General features: G+C 50.6%; 1 protein-coding gene across 3 annotated transcripts in view; it reads left to right on the top strand.

The window, feature by feature from the left end:
• JAKMIP1 (janus kinase and microtubule interacting protein 1) overlaps positions 1 to 20,677 on the top strand; it is a 180,097-nt gene that overhangs the window by 142,506 nt on the left and 16,914 nt on the right. For all 3 annotated transcript variants that reach the window (XM_050792098.1, XM_050792100.1, XM_050792099.1), the window contains exons 11-18: positions 578 to 661; positions 4,328 to 4,390; positions 6,636 to 6,734; positions 10,353 to 10,454; positions 11,164 to 11,217; positions 12,099 to 12,164; positions 18,799 to 18,867; positions 20,303 to 20,380. In XM_050792098.1, coding sequence (XP_050648055.1) covers positions 578 to 661; positions 4,328 to 4,390; positions 6,636 to 6,734; positions 10,353 to 10,454; positions 11,164 to 11,217; positions 12,099 to 12,164; positions 18,799 to 18,867; positions 20,303 to 20,380 — 615 coding nt within the window. The remainder of the gene's footprint in view (positions 1 to 577; positions 662 to 4,327; positions 4,391 to 6,635; positions 6,735 to 10,352; positions 10,455 to 11,163; positions 11,218 to 12,098; positions 12,165 to 18,798; positions 18,868 to 20,302; positions 20,381 to 20,677) is intronic.

The raw sequence follows: 20,677 nt of genomic DNA, 5'->3' as shown, positions 1-20,677 counted from the left end.
CGCCTCCCTGAGATGGGTCATGTGCCTCTGGTTTGCCACAGTCCCCACCACTCCCGTTACCCCACACCCTGTTGACTTCCCTTGTTTCTGTGACTTGCTTGGTGCTTGAAGTATTTTGCTTCGCAGCCCCTGCTGTAGATGATAAGGAGCCTGGACGGGGGCTACACAAGTGTGCAAGCGTGTTGAAGTTTGATGATAGTTGAATGAGCTTCAGATTCAGTGAGGACTGGACTTGGTCAGAGAGCTGGTCCTGCACCCCCAGTGTGGCTGGCTTCTGGCTCACTCACCCCCTTGAAAAACAGGGTCCCTTCTCCAGGCTTCATTTTCCTTGACTATAAAACCAAGCAAGTCGGACCTGTCAAACTCTCAAGGCTGTTCTGTTCTTAATGATTTTGTGTTTGAAGCTGAGCCATGCTTCTAGTAGGGCAAGGTGGAATATGTGCTCCTAAAAGTGAACCTGCTCCTAAGGTTTGCCTATAAGGATCCTAGGCATTGCTTGCATCGAGGCATGACACTTTCCACTTCCCTGTCACCCACTGGAGGTGACCAGCTCACTGCCTGGTCTTTTCCCTTCCAGACTCGGGAGCAGCTACAAGCTGATCTGCTGAGGTGTCAGGCCAAAATTGAAGATTTGGAGAAGTTACTGGTTGAGAAGGGACAGGTGAGCAGGAATGATCTGTGCTCTGTGGATCTTTGCTTTTCTGTCCCCTCGGTGGTGTCCCCAGGGCTCGCCCGTGTGCCGAGGGGGATATTCTGTGGGGCTGGATCAGGAGCTCCAGAGACACTAGAGGAAAAAACACTAGCAGAACCCAGGCACGGGTGTGCTTCCTACTGAGCCTGCGTGCCGAGTTTAAAAAATCAAAACAAGGTATGGCAATCTAACTTGGCCTTTTCTTTGTTTGTTTACCAAATGCACAAAAAGGAGGTAATTCCAAAAGCAACGGTGTGATCAAAACTGTTTTTGACTTGAACCTGAAGAAGAGCTGTCACTTCCTATCAAGATTTTAATTGTGAAAAAGAACCAGCACCCATGACTAACCCTGGGTTATTGCAGAGGCCCCACCTCTGGTCTCTGATTGTGTCTTAGAACAGTCTGATCCTGTGCTGCTCAGGTTAGAGTCACCTGCACCTACCCATCCACTGCATTTGATTAGGCAAGGCCCGGTTGACAGTAAGACACAGCAGAAAAGCAATGCCTGGGCCTAGACCTGTCCCCTGGAGTCGGGGAGATGCCAGAGGGGGCTCTGGGTGGAAATCTGGCCTCTCAGGGGGTGGCATCCAAAGGTTAGTATGAGTCGGCCTCCTCTGTGTCAGAAGTGCTGCTGTGGTGACATAGGTGACATAACCTGAACGTCTCCCTGGCCCCATGTGACAAGGTGTATTCTGTTCACACTCCTGTTTCTCCCTGGGGCCTCTCAGGGATGCAGGACAGGAGGCACCATCGTCTTGGAACTGCCCCATCCCAAACTCTTCCTCTGCTTGGCTGTTTGCTGCCTCAGCAAAATTCATCAGTCACATGGCCTCACTAACAGTGAGGGTGCCAAGGAGGGTGTGGGCAGATGGAGTGTCTGGTGGCCCCCACCCCACCTGCAGAGAGGCATCTATGGGGGACTGAGGAGGCCGGGCAAGGTCTACTACAGGTCTTAGGCCCAGTGGGACACAGTGGGAGAAAGCAGGCGTGAAGCGAGGGGTGTAAAAGATTCCAGGCAGCTTAACAGAAGCAGCTCCGGAAAAGCACTGCAAAGCTGCAAAGCCAGCAGCTCAGAATGGCTGCCGCAGGGCTCAGGGTTGAGACTGAGGTTCCCATGGAGGTGGACGGCCAGCGACCAGCATGCATGCCTGGCACAGAGTAGGTCGCCACAGCAGACTTTACCAATGGACTGCGTGGGGGAATGTGAGTCCCCAGCCCTCTGGAATGACTTCTGTAAACCGTGGTCTGCATCCTCCGTGTGGTGGGATTGTGATGCAAAGATCACATACTATAGCTGGCCACCTGGGTCAGAGGGCAGCTCTGCCACTTCCTTGTTGCATAACCTTGGGCAAGTTACATAATCTCTTTGTGCCTCAGTTTCCTCATCTTTAAAATGGGGCTAATAATAATTCCTAATACCTTAAGCAGGAGGACAGAGGAGAACCCAGGAGTAGCTGGAGCAGAGATCCAGGTGCCAGATGATAAGGCTTTTTTTTTTTTTTTTTTAGGCTGCTAGCCTCAGTTTCCCTCTTCTAGGCTGAGCTGACATATCTGTAACTTGCCTGATCACAGTCTATGACTAACTTAGTGTTGTAAGTAAATGTTTATTCCTTGGTGCTGCAAGGAAAAATCAGCATTCAGACAAAAATGTTCTCAGCAAGGCAATTTTACTTTCCACAGAAAGGGTGCTGCCTGTCAGCAATCAGACACATTGAACAAAGCAAAGCAGGGATATTTATTCCTTACACATTGGGTCCTTACTGCTGCATCCTATCTCCATTGACTAGAGCTGGACCTCCCAGTCTAAGCTAGACCCAACTGACTAACAACTTAAAACTTTTCTAGATAGGTAAAGGCAATAGAGAACAAAGGAAAAGAGGAAGTTGCTTGTGAAAAGACTTAGAGAAGTAATAACATTTCCAAATAAGGAAGGGGCATAAGCTGCAAGCTGGGACATGTTTGAGCATGTCTATAACAAATATCTTCGTTAAAGTACAAAGACCTAGAATGTACTTATTCCCTTATATCTAACAGCTACATAGGAGGGGCTTAACAAAGAGTTATTAGTACAAAAGCAAGGAGGCTTGAAGGAAGTTAGTTTTTTAAAAGAAACTATTATTTCTAACACTTATGATTTATTCTTTCATAAGAAGGGAAACTTTGAAGAGGAACTTTTTTACTTTCTGTACTTGGCCTCCCCCAGGGGGGTAGGTCCTCACTGTGTGGCCTGCTCTGCCCTCCATGCCTGCTGGAGAATGGCGCCAGTCTGGGGCAAAGCCTGTGGCTGTTCATCCAGCAAGCACTTCCCAGAACCCTCACCCATCCCAGGCCCAGTGCTGGTACCTGGGACACTGGGTCAGTTTGCTGTTGAGTAACAAACCACCCCAACAGTTAGTTATTTAAAACAGCAGGGATTCTATTTGCACACAGTTCTGTGGATCAGCAGTTTTGGCTGGGCACAGCCTGCCAGCTGCCGACCAGGTGCCTCTGCCTCAGGGAGGCCCACCTGGCTTCTTTCCCCATGATTTGGGGCGGGGAAAATGGGCAAGCCCAAGGCCCTAGCAGGGTCCAAACCTCTGCTCAGGTCACCTCTGCTAACATCCCGGTAGCCAGAGCATGGCATGGCCCAGCCCAGCTTTGAGGTTGGAGAAATGGACCCCATTACCTGCTGGGAGGAGCTGCCAAGTCACATGGCAAAGAGGGTGGACACAGAGGTGGGAGGGGGGGTTGCAGCCATTTTTGGCCACGATATGCCACAGACAAAAGGTGGGTGGAGCACAGCCACTCCTCACAGGTGCTTGCAGCCTGTGAGGCCCACATGTGGGTCAGCATGGGAATGACGCAGGTGCCAGGTGCCAGGGAGACAGAAGCCTGGAGGCAACCAGGGCCTCTTCTGAGCATTCCATGCACTTGGGACCAGACCCTAGGCCAGGCCTCTGCTTCTCAGCATCCTAGAACACCAAGACTCTGTGAGCCCAGCCCAGCCTGGTGCTTGGGAGGGGCCTCTGCCCAGTCCCAGCTCTGTGGCTGACCAGCAGAGAAGGGAGGAGGGAGTTGGAGAGGGCTTCCCATGCCTTTACTTATTCCTTCATCTGCCCATTCCGCGATTCACCGAGTACCCCTGTCCCCGTGTGCCAGGCACTGTGCCAGGCTCGGGGTGCCACAGTGACAAGATGGACTTGGTGCCATGTGCTCACAGGACTTATCCAGGAGGATATGGCCAGGCAAAGAAACGTGGGAAGGGTGTCACAGGCAGAGAGAGTAGAATGAACAAAAGCATATCTGTGGCTCTGGCCAGTCCACGGGGTATGAGGTCAGCCTTCCGCAGGCATGGAGGGTCTGCCAGTGTGGACCAGTCACCCTGGAGCCACGTTTCTGTCAATTAGACTGACAGAATGGAGTCATCGCGAGCTTTGGGGAACGTGAATGAAGTGGAGAAGGGATGCCCCACAAACCAGCCATTTCTCTTTTGGGGGTTTAAAAGTTGACAGGGACAATGAGGACACATCACGGCTGTCATTTTCTATGACCTTTCCTTAGTCAGTTTCATAGAAAGTGGCCTTTCTCACTAAAAGTCTGTTACTTGGCCATCTGTTTGCTTCCATGAATGTGACCGTATTTAGTGCTTTTCCTTAGGATTCCAAGTGGGTTGAAGAGAAGCAGCTGCTCATCAGAACAAACCAAGACTTGCTGGAAAAGGTGCGTGACCCGCCTCAGGGAAGCACAGAGCCCCAGGGCAGTTGGGACCCCGCAGGCCTGCTCAGACCACACGGGTCGTGCCCAGCGCCATTTGGGTACTCTGGTGACCAGGGCCTCAGGGCCTTCACGCCTCCTATGAGGAGAAATGTCCTCCTCACATGGAATCAAAGCCACATCCGTGGTTCTGTCCTCTGCGACCAGGTCTGCAGAGTTGGTTTAGATCATCCTCCTGGGGTACGCCACAGAAATGCAGAGGCCTGGCCTGTCTTCCCAGGCCACCCTGCAGAAATGGGGAGGGCTGGCCCCAACCTCTGGGGACACCCTGCAGAAACGTGAAGAGCTGCCCTGTCCTCTGGGGACAGCCTGCAGAAATGGGGAGGGCTGCCCCGTCCTCTGGGGACACCTGCAGAAATGTGAAGAGCTGCCCTGTCCTCTGGGGACAGCCTGCAGAAATGTGAAGAGCTGCCCTGTCCTCTGGGGACACCTGCAGAAATGGGGAGGGCTGGCCTATTGTTGGGCTGGTCCATCTTCCTGACATTGGGCTCCAGGCCACCTCTGCTGTGGCTTTATGGTCCAAAGCCCTTCACCCACCAGTGTGGTGGGCACCCGAGGCAGGTCCATGGGCAGATCCTCAGGCCATCTTTACCCAGTGCAGCTGACCCATAATGGGAACTGGGCCTCTGTTCTTCTCTTTCTGGTTGTGGAACTTTCCAGAGCTCTCGGGGAGTCTGCTTGGGGGTAGCTCTAATGCTTTGGAATTAAAATCGTAGCTTATTTTTTCCTAATTGGTGTACAATTCACTTATTCCTTTTGTAAATTTACTGCGTTGTGCAACCATCACCACAATGCAGTTTTGGAACATTATCGGCCTGGTAAAGACCCCTCCTGCCCATGGGCAGTCCCCCCTCTGCCCTGCCTCCCGGCCCCTGGCAGCCTCCAGTCCACTCTGTCTCTGGATATTGCAAGTAAGTGGAGCCAGACCCTAGGTTAGGCCTCAGCTTTTGAGCGTCCTGGAGCACGAGGACTGGAGGAACCTGGCCTGGTCCTGGTGGGGGGCCTCGGCCCAGCCGCCTCTCTGCTGCTAACCAGCATGTGACCCCATTCCCTTCCCTACATTTCTCAAGAGCGTTTGGGACAAGGGCATTTGGGACGGCAAGCAGTCCCAGGCCTTGGGAGAATTTTAGCATCTTTGGTGTCTTGTTCACTAAATTCTGGGAGCCATGGAAAGCCCTCACCTCACCCCTCATGCCATTTCTAAAGGTCTCCCGGGGGTGGGATCACCTGGCAGAGGGCCCACTCTAGCCTTCTGTAATGGTGCTATAGGGCCCGCTCTAGCCTTCTGTAATGGTGCTATAGGGCCCCGCTCTAGCCTTCTGTAATGGTGCTATAGGGCCCGCTCTAGCCTTCTGTAATGGTGCTATAGGGCCCGCTCTAGCCTTCTGTAATGGTGCCATAGGGCCCGCTCTAGCCTTCTGTAATGGTGCTATAGGGCCCGCTCTAGCCTTCTGTAATGGTGCTATAGGGCCCCGCTGTAGCCTTCTGTAATGGTGCTATGAGGCTTTCTTTACTCAAAGCCCTCATTTACTTGTGTTATTTTAGTGACTTCTCGCTGCTGCCAGGTGATAGGTGCTACTGTTTCCCTTCTTGGACAGAAGCTGAGGGCTGGAGTAGTTGGCTAAGTGATCCAGCATCTCCCAGCTGGGACTGGGATGCAGGCAGTGTCACTTCCCACACTGATCTGCACTCTCAGAGAACTCTTGCCTTTACGGCTTCTTCTGCAAGCTCTGTGGGGAAGCAGGAGGGGGCCTCCCTGCCGCAGTTGGCTGGGCCGCTGTCTGGGTAGGCTGAATCTGGTGGGGCTTGAGTTGGAAAGACCTGGACAGGCTTTGGGTGTGGCACCTTGCTTCCCAGTGTTTGGCCGCAAGGGAGGGACTTAATAGCCCCATGCCTCAGTTTCCCCATCATTCATTTATTCAGCAAATATATAAGTAGCCCCTACTCCACTGGGCCAGGCTCAGAGGTGCAGGGGTGAACCTGGCCCAGCCTCTGTCTCCTTCATTCCCAGATGCATCAGCAAGAAGGACCTGCAGCACCTGCCTCCCTTGCTACAAACCCTGCCCTCTCCCGCCCCTTGCCCACATGGCCGGTCCTCTGCTTCCCTCCAGCCACTCAGTCAGGTGGCCTGTGACCAGGGGACCCCAGTGCTCTCGCCCATCCTGTTAATCCGTAGGTGTCTTTGCTCTAGATTTACAGACTGGAAATGGAAGAGAACCAGCTGAAGAACGAAATGCAAGACGCCAAGGATCAGAACGAGCTGTTAGAATTCAGAGTGCTAGAACTCGAAGTAAGAGACTCTATCTGTTGTAAGCTCTCAAACGGAGCAGACATTCTCTTTGAACCCAAACTGAAATTCATGTAAAGCTCCCAGACGTTTTCAAGCATGTGGAAAGGGGACATGTTCTAGTTTCTTTCTTTCTTCTTTCTTTCTTTTTTTTAAATCTGTATGTTCAGAATAATTTCACTGCCTTAATGTGTTCTGGAGAGAGTGCCCACCCAAGTCTATGGACATGTACCAGAGCTAATATATTTATTGCCTATGGCTTGTTTTGCACTTAATAAAATAATTTGTTTTTGCAATATTTTGCCTTTTTTATTTGTGTTTCATTTCCATAACTACTTCTTTCCTGCATGCATAGTCACCGGGTACGCATTCTGCACACCCAGACGGAAGCACTGTTGCAATTAATAACACACCTTTTTAAGTGATCTTGCATGCAGTAAATCTCACCTTTTGAAATAGCAGAGTCTGACCTGAGCCAGCAATTGACTCTAGAATGTGTTTAATGCCAGTTTGGGCTAATTTTCTATTTGCCAAGGTAAACACAAGGTAAGTAAAGACAGGGTAGAAGGATGTATTTGCATAGGCGTTTAAGAAAACTAGTTACGTTGTTCAAACTCTTTTATGCAGTAAATACAGACCCAGGCATTGCAGCAATATTGGGCTAAAGAAATTACTATTTGCAACTCAAACTGCAACTCAAAACTACTGGAGGGAGATCAGTTGCTGTTCACGTGTAGAAATCCCGTTCCTTCGGGAACTGCCCCAATGCACCGAGTGAGATTCAGTGAAACAATACTAATGGTCTTACTGCTTCCAACTGAAATCTTACCTCGGGTGTGTTACTGTATTGCCTTGCTCTCATGGTACGTCATAATCCTTCTTTTTGTTTCTGTTGAAAAATCATTGGCATTTTAAACATCACTTAAGTTTGTGATGAGTTTCTCTAAGCACCTGTAGTGGCGCGGCTCTGCTGTCTCTTAGCTGAAACCTTTGCATGCGTGAAACCCTCAAAGTGAGCACCCTCACAGTGTCTGTGGCTTCCCCAATTTTGTTTTCTCCTCCCGGCTTGAGTTACAATTCTGTCTGCATTAGAACTGACCATGTGTACCTTGTTGTGTGGGCAGGGACCTGTGGCCTGAGTATTTCTCACACCAAGTGTGACTCAGCTCTTGGCTCAGCATGACACGAGCATTTTATTTGTGCGGCAGAATTGGAAGTTATGTGAGATCATTGTTAATACTCCTGCCGCTGTTAGAGAACCTTTCACAAATCCTTGTTATGAGTCTTTCTCATGAGAATTCTATAGGCACTAACCAGTTCACTAAAGTTTTCTTTAATGGTCTCCACCCTCCTACAGAACCACCAGAAACAAAATGGTTTTTTTTTTTTTTTTTTTGAGACAGAGTCTTGCTCTGTCACCCAGGCTGGAGGACAGTGGTGTGCGCTCTGGGCTCACTGCAACCTCTGCCTCCTGGGTTCGAGTGATTCTCCTGCCTCAACCTCCCTAGTAGCTGGAATCACAGGCACACACCTCCTCACTCAGCTAATTTTTGTGTCTTTAGTAGAGACAGGTTTCACCGTGTTGGCCAGGCTGGTCTCAAACTCCTGACCTCAAGGGATCCACCTGCCTCAGCCTCCCAAAGTGCTGGGATTACAGGCATAAGCTACCATGCCCGGCCTACAAAATGACTTTTGTTCATATAAAATCTGAGCTTTTGGGGCCACTTTTTCTATGGAGACGCCATTTAAGTAAATTTGCTGATACAAAGGCATCTGTGGAATGGAACCATCATGAATTTTTTTTTTTTTTTTTTTGACTAATAAGGGGAAATAGGGTTTTCTTACTAGACTGTTTCAAACCTAGTTTAGTCAGGTTAGGGCTTCATGGAAATTAATTGAATTACTACCCAGTCCTCCCTCTTTCCTTCAGTCTCACTCCAGAGCATCTTCTTAAGCCCTGCCGTCTAGATTCGTGCCTCTCTTGGCTACATCTCTTTGTTGAATTATTCAAGACACCCATTGGTTCCGTAGCTAGATTCTGCTAGAATGGCCCAAAGTGTGTTATTTTGTACCTTACTGTAACTTTGCTCAAACCAAAGCAGTTTGATTGAAAGGTGTAATTTGCAAAGGTCTTCTCTGCTGCCCCGCCATGACAAATCTGTCCATCGCTAAAGTGTTTAAAGTGCGTTCTGTGCAGGAAACACATCTGAGACCTGAGTCCTGTTCTGCCTCTGTGCTTTAGCCCTGTAAGTAACTAGGTTTTCCCGACCTTTTAAAAACTCATCACTTATGTATGATTAATAAATACCTATTTTGGGAAAAGACTTGCTCTTCTTCCTCCCTTAGTAATTGAGCTTTGCTGTAAGTCTAAGGCAGGGGTAGAACGATCACTGGTTGTGCTAGTTTGGTTCAAAAAAAATTGTGAATGTTATTGGCAGATTGTACTGGAAAGAACAGAAAGTCAGCCTTTGGGGCCGGGCGAGGTGGCTCACGCCTGTAATCCCAGCACTTTGGGAGGCCGAGGTGGGCGGATCACCAAAGGTCTTTGGAGTTCGAGACCAGCCTGGCCAACATGGTGAAACCCCGTCTCTACTAAAAACAAAACAAAACAAACAAACAAACAACAACAACAACAACAACAAAATTAGCCCGGCATGGTGGCGCATGCCTGTAATCCCAGCTACTTGGGAGGCTGAGGCAGGAGAATCGCTTGAACCTCAGAGGTGGAGGTTGCAGTGAGCCAAGATTGTGCCATTGCACTCCAGCCTGGGCGGCAAGAGCGAAAAAAGAAAGAAAGAAGGAAAGAAAGAAAGAAAGAGAGAGAGAGAGGGAGGGAGGAAGGGAGAGAAAGAAAGAAAGAAAGAGAGAGAGAGAGAAAGAAAGAAAAAGGAAAGAAAGGAAGGAAGGAAGGAAGGAAGGAAGGGGAGAGAGAAGAAAGAAAAGAAAGGAAGAAAAGGGAAGGAAGGAAGGAAGGAAGGAAGGAAGGAAGGAAGGAAGGAAGAAAGAAAGAAAGAAAGAAAGAAAGAAAGAAAGAAAGAAAGAAAGAAAGAAAGAAAGAAAGAAAGAAAGAAAGAAAGAAAGAAAAGAAAGAAAAGAAAGAAAGAAAGAAAGAAAAAGAAAGTAAGTCAGCCTTTGGGTCCTCAGAGTGCAGGACCTCAGACTCAGCCTCCCTGAGCCACTGCCTCCCCTTTGTCTACAGAATGAAAGCAATGAGCCTGCCTCCTGGGGTTGTGTGAGGATTAAACGGGAGAGTGGTGTGCCTGGCACAGGGTAATAAACCATAGTTGGCGGCTTTTGCTATCTATTCAAATTTAGTGCAACTGTGTTTTTTAAATTTTGTAATTCTGTGACTTCGCAATGGATAAAGCCATGGTACCCTGTTAACCATTTCTCCCTAGATGAATAGGTAAGAAGTAAACACATTTCCAAAGGAGAACTGCTGCGTGGGAAGGCGTGAAAACGTCGTAGTTCACGGACGAGGCTGCTTCTAGTCCGAACTCGCGCTTTTTAGTAACATCTGTGCCCACTGGAATTCCTTGATTTTTGCTGAGTAACGTGGGAAAATGGCAAGCGGTAAATAATCCGGTCACATTCTGTTTTTAAACCGAATCTTTTCCCCAGGAGAGAGAGAGGAGGTCGCCAGCATTTAACCTCCAAATCACCACCTTCCCTGAGAACAACAGCAGCGCTCTCCAGCTGTTCTGTCACCAGGAAGGAGTTAAGGTAGCGTGCCTGGGGGGTGCCTCTGCTAAATGCCAGCCAAGGGCTTGCTCCGTGCCCGGCTCAGTTGTAAAGGGGGAGTGCTGGGATAGAATTGATTTTCATGAGATATCCCTTGTGTTAAAAGTCATAGTTTGACCATTTATTAAGGGGTCACCAAATGTGACTCTATTTTGACCCATGTGTTTAAAACAGCAGAGGCTTGGTGTATTGCCCCGAGGGTGAACCCCAGCTCCACCGCTGCTCTGGCCTGTAAACTTTCTGAGCCTTAGCCTCTTCGCTATGAAATCCAAATGACAATACCCACACCATGAAGCTGGGGTGATGATGAAATCAGATCATGAACAGATGCCAAGTGCCTGGCCCTGTGCCTGGCATAGCAAGGTTCTGTAGAGGGTGGCTGTGGTGGCTAGAAGGGTCCGGGGTTTGCCATGTCCTAAAGCCCTGCTCAGCACCAGGGACAGTGTCCTGACTCACCCAGTTCCATGGCCCTTCTAGAAAGCAGTGTTTGTGCTGGTGTAACACTCAGCAAATGAGCAGCAGTTATGCCTTCTCTCCCTCACTCCCCAGAGGAACGGCTGGGCACAAAACTTGGCCGGAAAAGAAAAGAAAGAGCACGGTGTCTTGTCGAGAGGAAAGGCCGTGGCCCTAGAAATTGGTGTGGTTGGTCTCTGTAGCTCACACAAAAATGAACGTTGGAAATCTCTTCCAGGATGTGAATGTTTCTGAACTTATGAAGAAATTAGATATCCTTGGCGATAACGGGGTAACTATGAGCGATCGGTTTCTGCTTTCGTGTTCTTGTTTTGATCTGGGTGTATTCTGTGTGACTTTCGTTTTGTTTTGTTTTTTTTTAAAATTTCTCTCTGATATAAGAGATCTAAGAAGTACAATGTAAGGCTTTTGTATGGCCGTGTTCCTGGGTGGGTGGAGGGGTTGGTATTCGTCAGAAGTGGGGTTCTGAAGTTAGGTTCCCCTGGCCTGTGAGTGAGGAGGGGATGGGAAGGCCTGAGAACCCCTACCCAGAATGCAGGTGGAGTCACATGAGATTTCTGAAATCAGAAAGGGATCTTTTGGCTATCCTGAAAGATGAACTTGAATGTAGCCATGTTTCACAAAAGCTTAGTGTCACTCTGTGAAATGTCCCCAAACAGAGGGACAGGAGCTGTGTGCCTGATGTGCTGGCCCCATTAGCGAGAGGGAGCTGACCCTCGGGTGCAGCTCGGAGAGAAGCTAAGAAAGTTGCTTGGTGTTGGCCGGGCATGGTGGCTCAGGCCTATAATCCCAGCACTTTGGGAGGCTGAGGTGGGCGGATCACCTGAGGTCAGGAGTTCGAGACTAGCCTGGCCAACATGGTGAAACCCCATCTCTACTAAAAATACAAAAACTATCCAGGCGTGGTGGTGTGCATCCCAGCTACTGTAATCCCAGCTACTCGGGAGGCTGAGGCAAGAGAATCACTTGAACCCAGGAGGCGGAGGTTACAGTGAGCCAAGATCACACCACCTCACTCGAACCCAGGTGACAGAGACTCTGTCTCAAAACAAACAAACAACAACAAAAACAAACAAAAAAACTTGGTGCTGACTGTCTGCACGTGGATTTGGGATCCAGTGTCAAATGCCCTTGCCCATTTTTGTGTTTTAGAATTTGAGAAATGAAGAACAGGTTGCAATAATCCAAGCTGGAACTGTGCTTGCCCTGTGTGAAAAGGTAGAAGCCAGCGGCATTTCTGTGCTCACACCTTGTCCCGGCTTCCCAGCACCATACAAGAAACTGTACATTGGCGTCTTGCTTTGCGTGGGAGCATGCATTCCAGTCCGTCTGCGTCTGCACGTGCCCGTGCATGCCTTTCCGTTTTCTTCATGAAGGAAGTCCCACATGCTCGCTGTAGAAAACCCAGAGATGCAGGAGGAAATCAAAACCCGGTGGAGGAAACCGTCTGTCACATTTGTGTGTTTCCTTCCAGTGGTTTCCCTGTGTCTGTTGTTTTTAAACTTAGTCGAAATGATGCTTAACATCCGGTTTTCAATCAGGCTTTAGAAGCATCCTCCATGCCATTTAACATGGTTCATAAATGTGTTTAAATGACTGTGCATCTCTCCATCACACAGTTATACTGTTAGTTACTGAAGCCCCTCTTAGCTGTTAGATATCACAGGTGTTTCCCCTTTTTTTTTTCCTTACAATCATGCAGTGGTAAACTGCACATTTTTTACACATAAATTTCTATCTACATCTTAAAATACGCCCATAGGATATGTTTTAGAAGCAGAATCACTGGGCCAAATAGTAAGAATGTCTTGAAGGACTTCGGCATGGTCAAAACAGTGTCCAGAAAAGCGGCACCAGTTACCCTTCTACCCACAGCCTTACACGTCGTTGATTGATGCTTGACATGGCATGTTACCGCTGCCGAGTACTTTGTCGATTGGATGGTGAAAACTGTATCATGTCATTGTTTTAATTTTTATTTGAGTGCTAGTGATACTGAGGTTTTTTTGTATGTATTATCTATTTTCTTCTCCTTCCTTGTGAATTGTAATTGCATTTATTTTGAGGGTTTTCCATTGGATTTATTCACCCATCCATGCATTCATTCATTTGACAAATATGTATTCATTGTCATTGTCTTTCTTACTGACTTCTTTGCGTGCTTTACATATTAAAGATATTAGCTTTTTGACCTGTTTGTTACAAAACACATTCCCGATGTGTTTGCCTTTTACATTGGTTTAGGGTGTGTTAGAAATACACAACTGTTTAGGGCTAAAGACCTTTTCCTTTCAAAGCACATGAGTTCAACTTTAAAATGCTATTTTTGCAGTGATGAGGTCTTAATGATCTTAGTTGGGATTCATTCCTGAATCTCTGGAAGGGCATTTAAACTAGAAATAGTTTCCTTCCCAGGGCATTTGTTCAATCCCTCAATCAAGTAAAGGATACTAAATGTTGGTAACAGATTTATGGCCAAACCTTGCCCAAGGTCACACTGGTAGGCAGTGAAAGGATTGGAACTCAGCTTTCTCCTATTCCTATCATCACTAAACCTGGCTGAGCTTGTGTCCTCAGGTGAACTGCGGGACGGGGATGACTCACACCTGGCCGGCTGGTGGCCATCAGGTGCAGGTGCAGGTGCAGGTGCAGGCATGGGGTGGGGCACATGAGACACATTCAGAACACCTTCCTTTCCAGCAGCAAAACCCTCCATGGCTGTCTAGGCTCCTCCAACGGTGCTCCGTGTAGAGTCACACAAAGTGCTGATTAAACACTTATGACGTTTATGACTCAGTTTACCCAACATCCACTGGAACATTTACTGAGAGAGAGCATCTTAGTGTCAAGTGCTGAGCACAGCCCTGGTAGACGTGGAGATGTCACATCCACCAGTGTCTGATTTGATGTCGGGGAGGCCTCTCCTGGCTTGGGTCTTGGTGACACCACTTGCCAGCTGCAGGGGTTTCAGCCGGTTTCTCACCACGTCTCTCTCAGCCATGACACTGAGCATCCTGGTGGCTCACAGTCTCTGTCAGAATCCGCGAGGCTGCATATTTCAGTGGCATCAGGCATTGCCATCTGGTTCAGTCAGGCACCTGGGGCCATGCTTACTTCCTGGAGATGCTTGGTCAATGCCTGTGGATCGGGTGAGCAAGGAGCAGGAACCTGCCAGTGACTCAGGGGGCTGGTTCGTTACGGGGCTGGGGCAGAGGGCGTTGGAGGGCCAGGGCGCCAGCTGGCAGGAGGCTTCCAGCCTCCGTGAGAGCAGCCCTCTGCAGGGCGCTGAGTTCTCCCACCTGAGCCATTCCTGATGCACCCCTCCCCACGCCCAACCCACAGCAGGTGTTCCAGGCCCACACCTTAGGTCCCCAGCGCTCCTCATCCTCTGGGCATCTGTGAGATTAGCAGCCTTCTAGGACAGATGAGGAGGGGGAGCCTGTCTGGGATCCGGCCACTGTCTGCTTGACCCTCACCATGCTGTGCTTGCCTGGCAGCTGCCGACCTCCCCGCTTGCACCCTGCCCACCCCCACCGCCGCCCGCCTGCCCCTGCCCACTAACCTCCCCAAGCCGGTCAGCCTGGTGCCGTGCCTTGTGCCCTACACACTAGAGAGCCATGCCGGCTGCCCTAGTCTGCCAGCCCCTCACAACCCCTACTGATGGTTATGGGGCCCCGATTCTGAGCCTGGCACAGAGGTGCCCAGCTCCCTGTCTTTGAGGACTGGACTTAAACCATGGTTTTCTCAGGTTGGGTTCTAGGAGACACTGGCCCTGCCATTTGTCTGTGGATAAAGGTCCACTAAGCTTGGGAGTTGCCACTTGTCTTCTCCCAGCCTTGTTGGTGTGAGAGCTCCTCAGGTCCAGAAGTGGACCCTCATGTGGGGTGGGAACTGCATCAGCAGGACCCTCTGAGAATCTGGCAGGACCACTAGGGGACTGACGGTCTGCTTTGCCTGGGACTGACAGCTTTCCTGGGACGTGAGAATTGCAGTGCTAAAAGAGGGACAGTCGTGGGCCAACAGGGACAAGCTGGTCACCCTAGAGCCGACAGGCACTGCAGGGAAGTTTGCAGAGGGGGAGGGCACCTGCAATGTCACTGCCAGAGAAGGCTTTCACAGACAGGCCCAGTTAACCCCCATGCCACTAAATACTCCTTATTTTAAAAATTGTCATTCCATACTAGTATCCGAATAAGCGGAAGTCAATGTCAATGTTCCCTTAGAGGCATGAATTTTTTTTTTTTTTTTTGAGACTGAGTCTCACTGGTTGCCCAGGCTGGAGTGCAGTGGCATGATCTCAGCTCATTGCAACCTCCACCTCTAGGGTTCAAGCGATTCTCGTGCTTTAGCCTCCTGCAGCTGGGATTACAGACATGTGCCACCATGCCTGGCTAATTTTTGTATTTTTAGTAGAGATGGGGTTTCTCCATGTTGGCCAGGCTGGTCTCAAACTCCTGACCCCAAATGATCTGCCCGCCTTGGCCTCCCAAAGTGCTGAGATGACAGGTATGAGACACCTCACCTGGCCTTGAAGCCCATTTCTCAGTGTGTAGGTGAAGTGCAACCTGAAGGAATGTCCTATGATGTGCCTGTGTTGATTTCCCTGCAAACAGCATCTTGCACCGGGCACGTGCCTTCCTCATCTCCACCCACTGAAGCCCTGCCCAGTCATCAAGGCACAGGCATCCATCCTGGCACCCGTCAGCCCCACTCCGGTTAGCCACGCATAGGATCAGGGCAAGGTCTCACTCGCCTCAGCACATGGCACGTGCCCTGCAGAGAAACTGAACCATGAGACATTGGAGGGTTTATAAATCATAGCAGTCATATCTCTTCTCCCTCAAGTTCAGAGTGGATCGAGAAAAAGACACTGGCCTCAGCCAGGTGGGAATGCCTTAAAGGCCGTGTTTTCGCTGGTAACGATGGATAGGAGAATGAGGCATAGGTCTGAGCCATAGTCAGACTTTCTAATAGCTGGCCCCGAGTTGAAGCCTTGGGACCCTCCCCAAAGGGAGAGGAGAGAGATGAGCCCCACCAGTTGCAGGGGATCTAGGCTCTGCACCTGAGGGGTCCTGGGAGTCGGGGCACAGAGAGCGGCCCCCACCCTGCAACAGGCCACCCCCATGAGGCTGCTCAGATTCCCATTAGCACCTCCCTGTGGGTGGACTCCCTTCTCCTCCCCAGCCTGAGACCCCCTCTCCTGGGGTTGGAGCATAACCATGAACATTGTTTCTCCCAGGAGTGACTGAGGCCCCATAGCTCTCTGGCCAAACTCTTTGATATTAAATTTCTGATCTCACGTGGCCGGGGGTCCTCATGGCCAGCTCGCTCTTCTCTTGTGTTCTCTCCCAGTTGCTAAAAAGGTCTTGTTAAATTTATTTTTTATATGCAAGTTTTTAAACGACAGCAACAACAAAGCTCAACACTGTGTTCTGTAGAAACCGTTCTGAGAGTAGCTTGTTGTCATCATCCAAAAATGGATTTCCCGTTTTCATTTCATTCATTTTTTGACTGCTTGCATGAGGATGTTAAAAAGGAAATACCTGTAACTCCTCATCCAAAATATGCTTATCTGTTTCTAAGAAAACACGCATCTTGTCTGAGCCTTGTTTGAGGAAGTGCCGGCCACCGCGGCTGGCACAGGGTGCTGGGTGCTGCCTCCGTGGCTTGTACTAGAGTATATACTGGGGGCCGAGCTCACGGTGACGTTAGGGAGGGAGTTCTGTGACAGTACTCGATCAGTTCTAGTCCCATTTGTACAGACAGCACACACCACACCAACCTGCACACCCTCGATTCTCCTTCATTCAACAGAAGTTTATTAGGCACCTGCTTGTGTCAGGCCTTGTGCCAGTCAAGGAAGTCCAACAGGAGGTAAACGTGGTCCCCACCTTCAAGGGGGGCAGCAGGGTGAAACAGACAACAGCGCCTGTCAGGTGAGTGCTGTGACCAGACATTCACAAGGTGACTGACATGGGCACCATGGAGGGTAACTGACCCCATGGACTCAAGCAGGGTAGGCTTCCTGGAGGAGGTGACAGCTAGCTCAGGGCCTAAAGACTGAGTGATGCTAGCTCAGTAAAGGCCTGGGGCTGAGGCTGGGGCCAGGAGAGGTAGGGACGGCACAGGGAAAGGCTGGGCATGTTCGAGGAGCTCTGTGTAGTTAGGATGACCAGGACCCGGGATTTCAGCAGGGACAGGAGAGTGCTGACTGATGAGACTGTGAGCATTGCAGAGGCCACCCCACGCTGGGGCCTTGCCGGTGTTGTCGGGAGTGAGGGGATGTCTTTGGAGGGCTCTGAGCAGAGCAGGGAGGTTCCGTGAGCCCATGTGTGGTTTTTAGGGAACTTGCTGGCTGGGGGGCAGAAAGGGATTTGTGGTGTGTGGGGAGGTTTCAGATATGAACCTGGGGGCTGAAAGGGGAATGGGGGGTTTGTGATGGCGAAGGAGTGCTGTGTGTGGGTTTGAGAACCAGAAGGAGGTGAAGCCAGTATGTTGGAAGTGGACGGAAGGAAGGAGGGGGCACTCTTCCCCATCAGGGGTCCTGGCAGGCCCTGGAGATTCCTTGAGACTTGGGAGTGGAGGGGTGCAGGAGGCAGCGGCACACAGGGTGTGGTGGGGCAGATCTGGGTGGGAGACATTTCAGAAAGGGTAGGGAGGGTGGATCCCGGGGGGAGGGCAGAGTAAGGTGGGGAAGGCGGAGGGCAGGGCTCCAGGACCTCACAAGGGCAGGGTGACCTCATGAGGGTAACCAGCTGCTGCCAGAGGAGGGGGAAAGAAAGGAGTACAAGGAAACTAGGGGATCCTGGGGTCAGGAAAGGAGGCTTTCTGCAGCTGGGGCCTGGAGTTAGGAAAGGGGGTGCTCCACAGCCGGGGCCTGGGGTCGGGAAAGAGGGAGCTCTGCGGTTGGGGCCTGGCAGCGGGAGGCCATCCAACAACCTGAGCAATGAGGAGGTCAGTGGTGTTGTCAAGCCTGGACATCCCTCGGTGCCTTGACCTCCCCGCAGCCCTCCCCCACATGGCAGCCCCCGTGTGCTGGCCTGGACTTCCTCCCATCTTAGGGGCTCCTCATAGAGACACATCTGCATATGACACCTGCTTCCGTGCTCACCCCCAGCCCAGACCCCAGAGGGAACGTGGACAGAGCTCCCACTCCCTTACCTGGCACTCAGGTGCACGCCCTACCTGTTTGCCCCCTATTCTGTGCCTGCACCCTCATGTCCTGGCACGAACCCTGCTTTCATGCTCCTACACCCCCTATCCTGTGTGTGATTCCACTTCCTCTCATGGTGGCACCAGGCACTCTGGGCTGCTCCAACTCACGTTGCTGGAGGGATGAGGGCTTTGGCGTCCTGCAGGCTGGGTTCCAAGTCTCCATTCTGCACCTGTGTGACCTTGGACAAGTTACTTAACTTAGCCTCCATGTCTTTACCTGCAAAATGGGGGTGATGCTGCCTACTGCATGGGGTGGTCGTAAGAGGGTCAGATGAGGTCTCCTGAGTGAAGCATCAGCACAGAGCAGGCACTCTGTGACATCAGCTACACCACGCCACTTCCTCTGCTGTACACACTCGCAGCCGTCCACACTTGGGTCCACCCAGGCTCTGAATCCAGCTTCCACACCACGTACATGTCACACTTACACCTATGACCTCCTGCACATACAGGCTGGACCATGCACACACAACCACACCATCCGCAGGTGCAGGCATGTGTGTGCCGTGACGTGATCCATTCCTGAGCACACCCTGAAAAAGCCGATCTATGAAATTCACACACCTGTGAAATTCCAGGGCCCGTTGGGTTCTGACTCTCACTTTGCTGCACCCCTCCTGTCCCTGCTGTTTTCTAGTGGCTGAAGCAAATAGAGGGGACCGAGGCCGCCCTGACCCAGAAGATGCTGGACCTGGAGAAGGAGAAGGTAAAAGATTTGACTGCCTGGGGGTGGGGGGAGAGGGTTCGAAGAGCAAAGTCGATTGCAGGAAGGCTTTGCATGTGTTTTCCTAATGATTTGCATGCATTTCTCAATTTTGCTTTTGCCCCAGTGTTTGTTCTGAGTAATTATCACCCATTTACTTACTCTTTCACTTGCTCAGTTACTCATTGAATACCTATTTTCAGAACCTCTGCTGTGTCCCAGGTGCTATGCCAGGATTAGAGGCTTGGTAATGAATAAGTGGGGTCCCTGCCACCAGGAGCAAGCTCACAGGCCCGCAGGGTCGTGCGGTCATGAGCTCCTGTGAATGCAGCGTGAGGATGTTAGGAGAGACACAGCCCAGATATTGAAATGCTGGCGCAGTGACTCTAGGAACACACGGGCAGGGCTCAAACCTTTGCTGGCCATGAAAGCTTGGGAAACTGGACTTTAGTTTTCTCATTGATGAACAGGAAACTCCAATCTGTGCTTTGCTGGGCTGTGGGATGAGAAATGCTAGGTACATAGCCAGGGTTGCACTGTGCTTGGCACCTTGGGTACCTGATAAATGGTGGTGGAGGTTATTCACTGGGGTTATGGATGTATGGAGAGCCTGGGGAGGACAGAGAAGGTTTCCCAGAAGACGTGGTTCTTGAGTAGTCAAAGGCCGATTCGAGTTCTCCAAGGAGAAATGGAAATGGGAGGAGAAGGAGGAAGGTGGAAGGACTCGTGGGGCCTAGGAGCAGGGAGTGGTGCGGAAAGAGCCCTGACTGGGGCCAGAAGGCCTGGGTTTCTACTCCCACCTCTGCCATCACCGAACTGCGGCATCTAAGGTGAGGCTCTGGTCCTCCCTGGCTCTTTCCTTCCTTGTCTATAAAAGGAAGTGGCTACAGGAGATGAACTCTAACCCTGAAACCCGAAAATCAGTCATAAGAAGAGATTTGCACTCTGGAGAGATCAGGCTTGCCGGGTCTTAGAGAGTGATCCAGGGACATGGGAGGCAGTGAGAAGTGTGCTCAGTGAGACCGATTGGGAGGTGGGTGAGGCAGTTCAGGCAGGAAGAAAGAACCACATCTGGGACCATGAAGACAGTCTTCTGGGGCCACTAAGACGCAGCAGGAGGAACCCAGAGGGACTCCTGTGAACTGTGCCTGGGTTTGACGTGGGTCCCTTCTTTACAGTCAGGTACCCAAGAGGAAGGGAAGCAGGAGGAAGGGGATAGTCTTGACCGAGGATCCATGTGGGGCTGTCAAGGGTGCCCCGGGTCAGTGAGGCTCCCGCTGGGCGATTCACGTGGGGCAAACAGGGAAGACCACCAAGTCCCTTCTCATCTGAGTGCCCCCAATTCGGTGAGACTGCCACTGTCTAGCACACGGGCTCTGAAGCTGTCATGGATTCCTGTTCTGACGCTGGTCCCTGATGGCGCCTCCCTCTTTCTCAGGACCTGTTCAGCAGGCAGAAGGGCTATCTGGAAGAGGAGCTCGACTACCGGAAGCAAGCCCTTGACCAGGCTTACCTGGTAGGACCAGAAGTGGGTTTGACACTTTGGATTCCTAGACTCCACATTAGAGGCTGCTTTTCCCTCCGGGGCTGACACTGCATTTAGGGTGCTCCCCAATGCCAAACAGGAGCGACAACAATGCCATCTCCACCGTGTGGCTGGAATGACTGTACAGATGGTCCCTTTTCCCAAATCAATCGTGATTTTCAAAAATATTCAAAGTTACTTTAATGGTTTTCTTAGACGTGCTTCTTAAATTCTAGTAATCATTTGGGATGAATGGGAAGAACCTCTATTTCTTATATGTTTGATGAT

Source organism: Macaca thibetana, chromosome 5 (genome assembly GCF_024542745.1).
Source record: "Macaca thibetana thibetana isolate TM-01 chromosome 5, ASM2454274v1, whole genome shotgun sequence".
Taxonomy (NCBI): Eukaryota; Metazoa; Chordata; class Mammalia; order Primates; family Cercopithecidae; genus Macaca; species Macaca thibetana.
The sequence above is the reverse complement of the archived record's forward strand: the minus strand, read 5'-3'. Positions and strand labels throughout refer to the sequence as shown.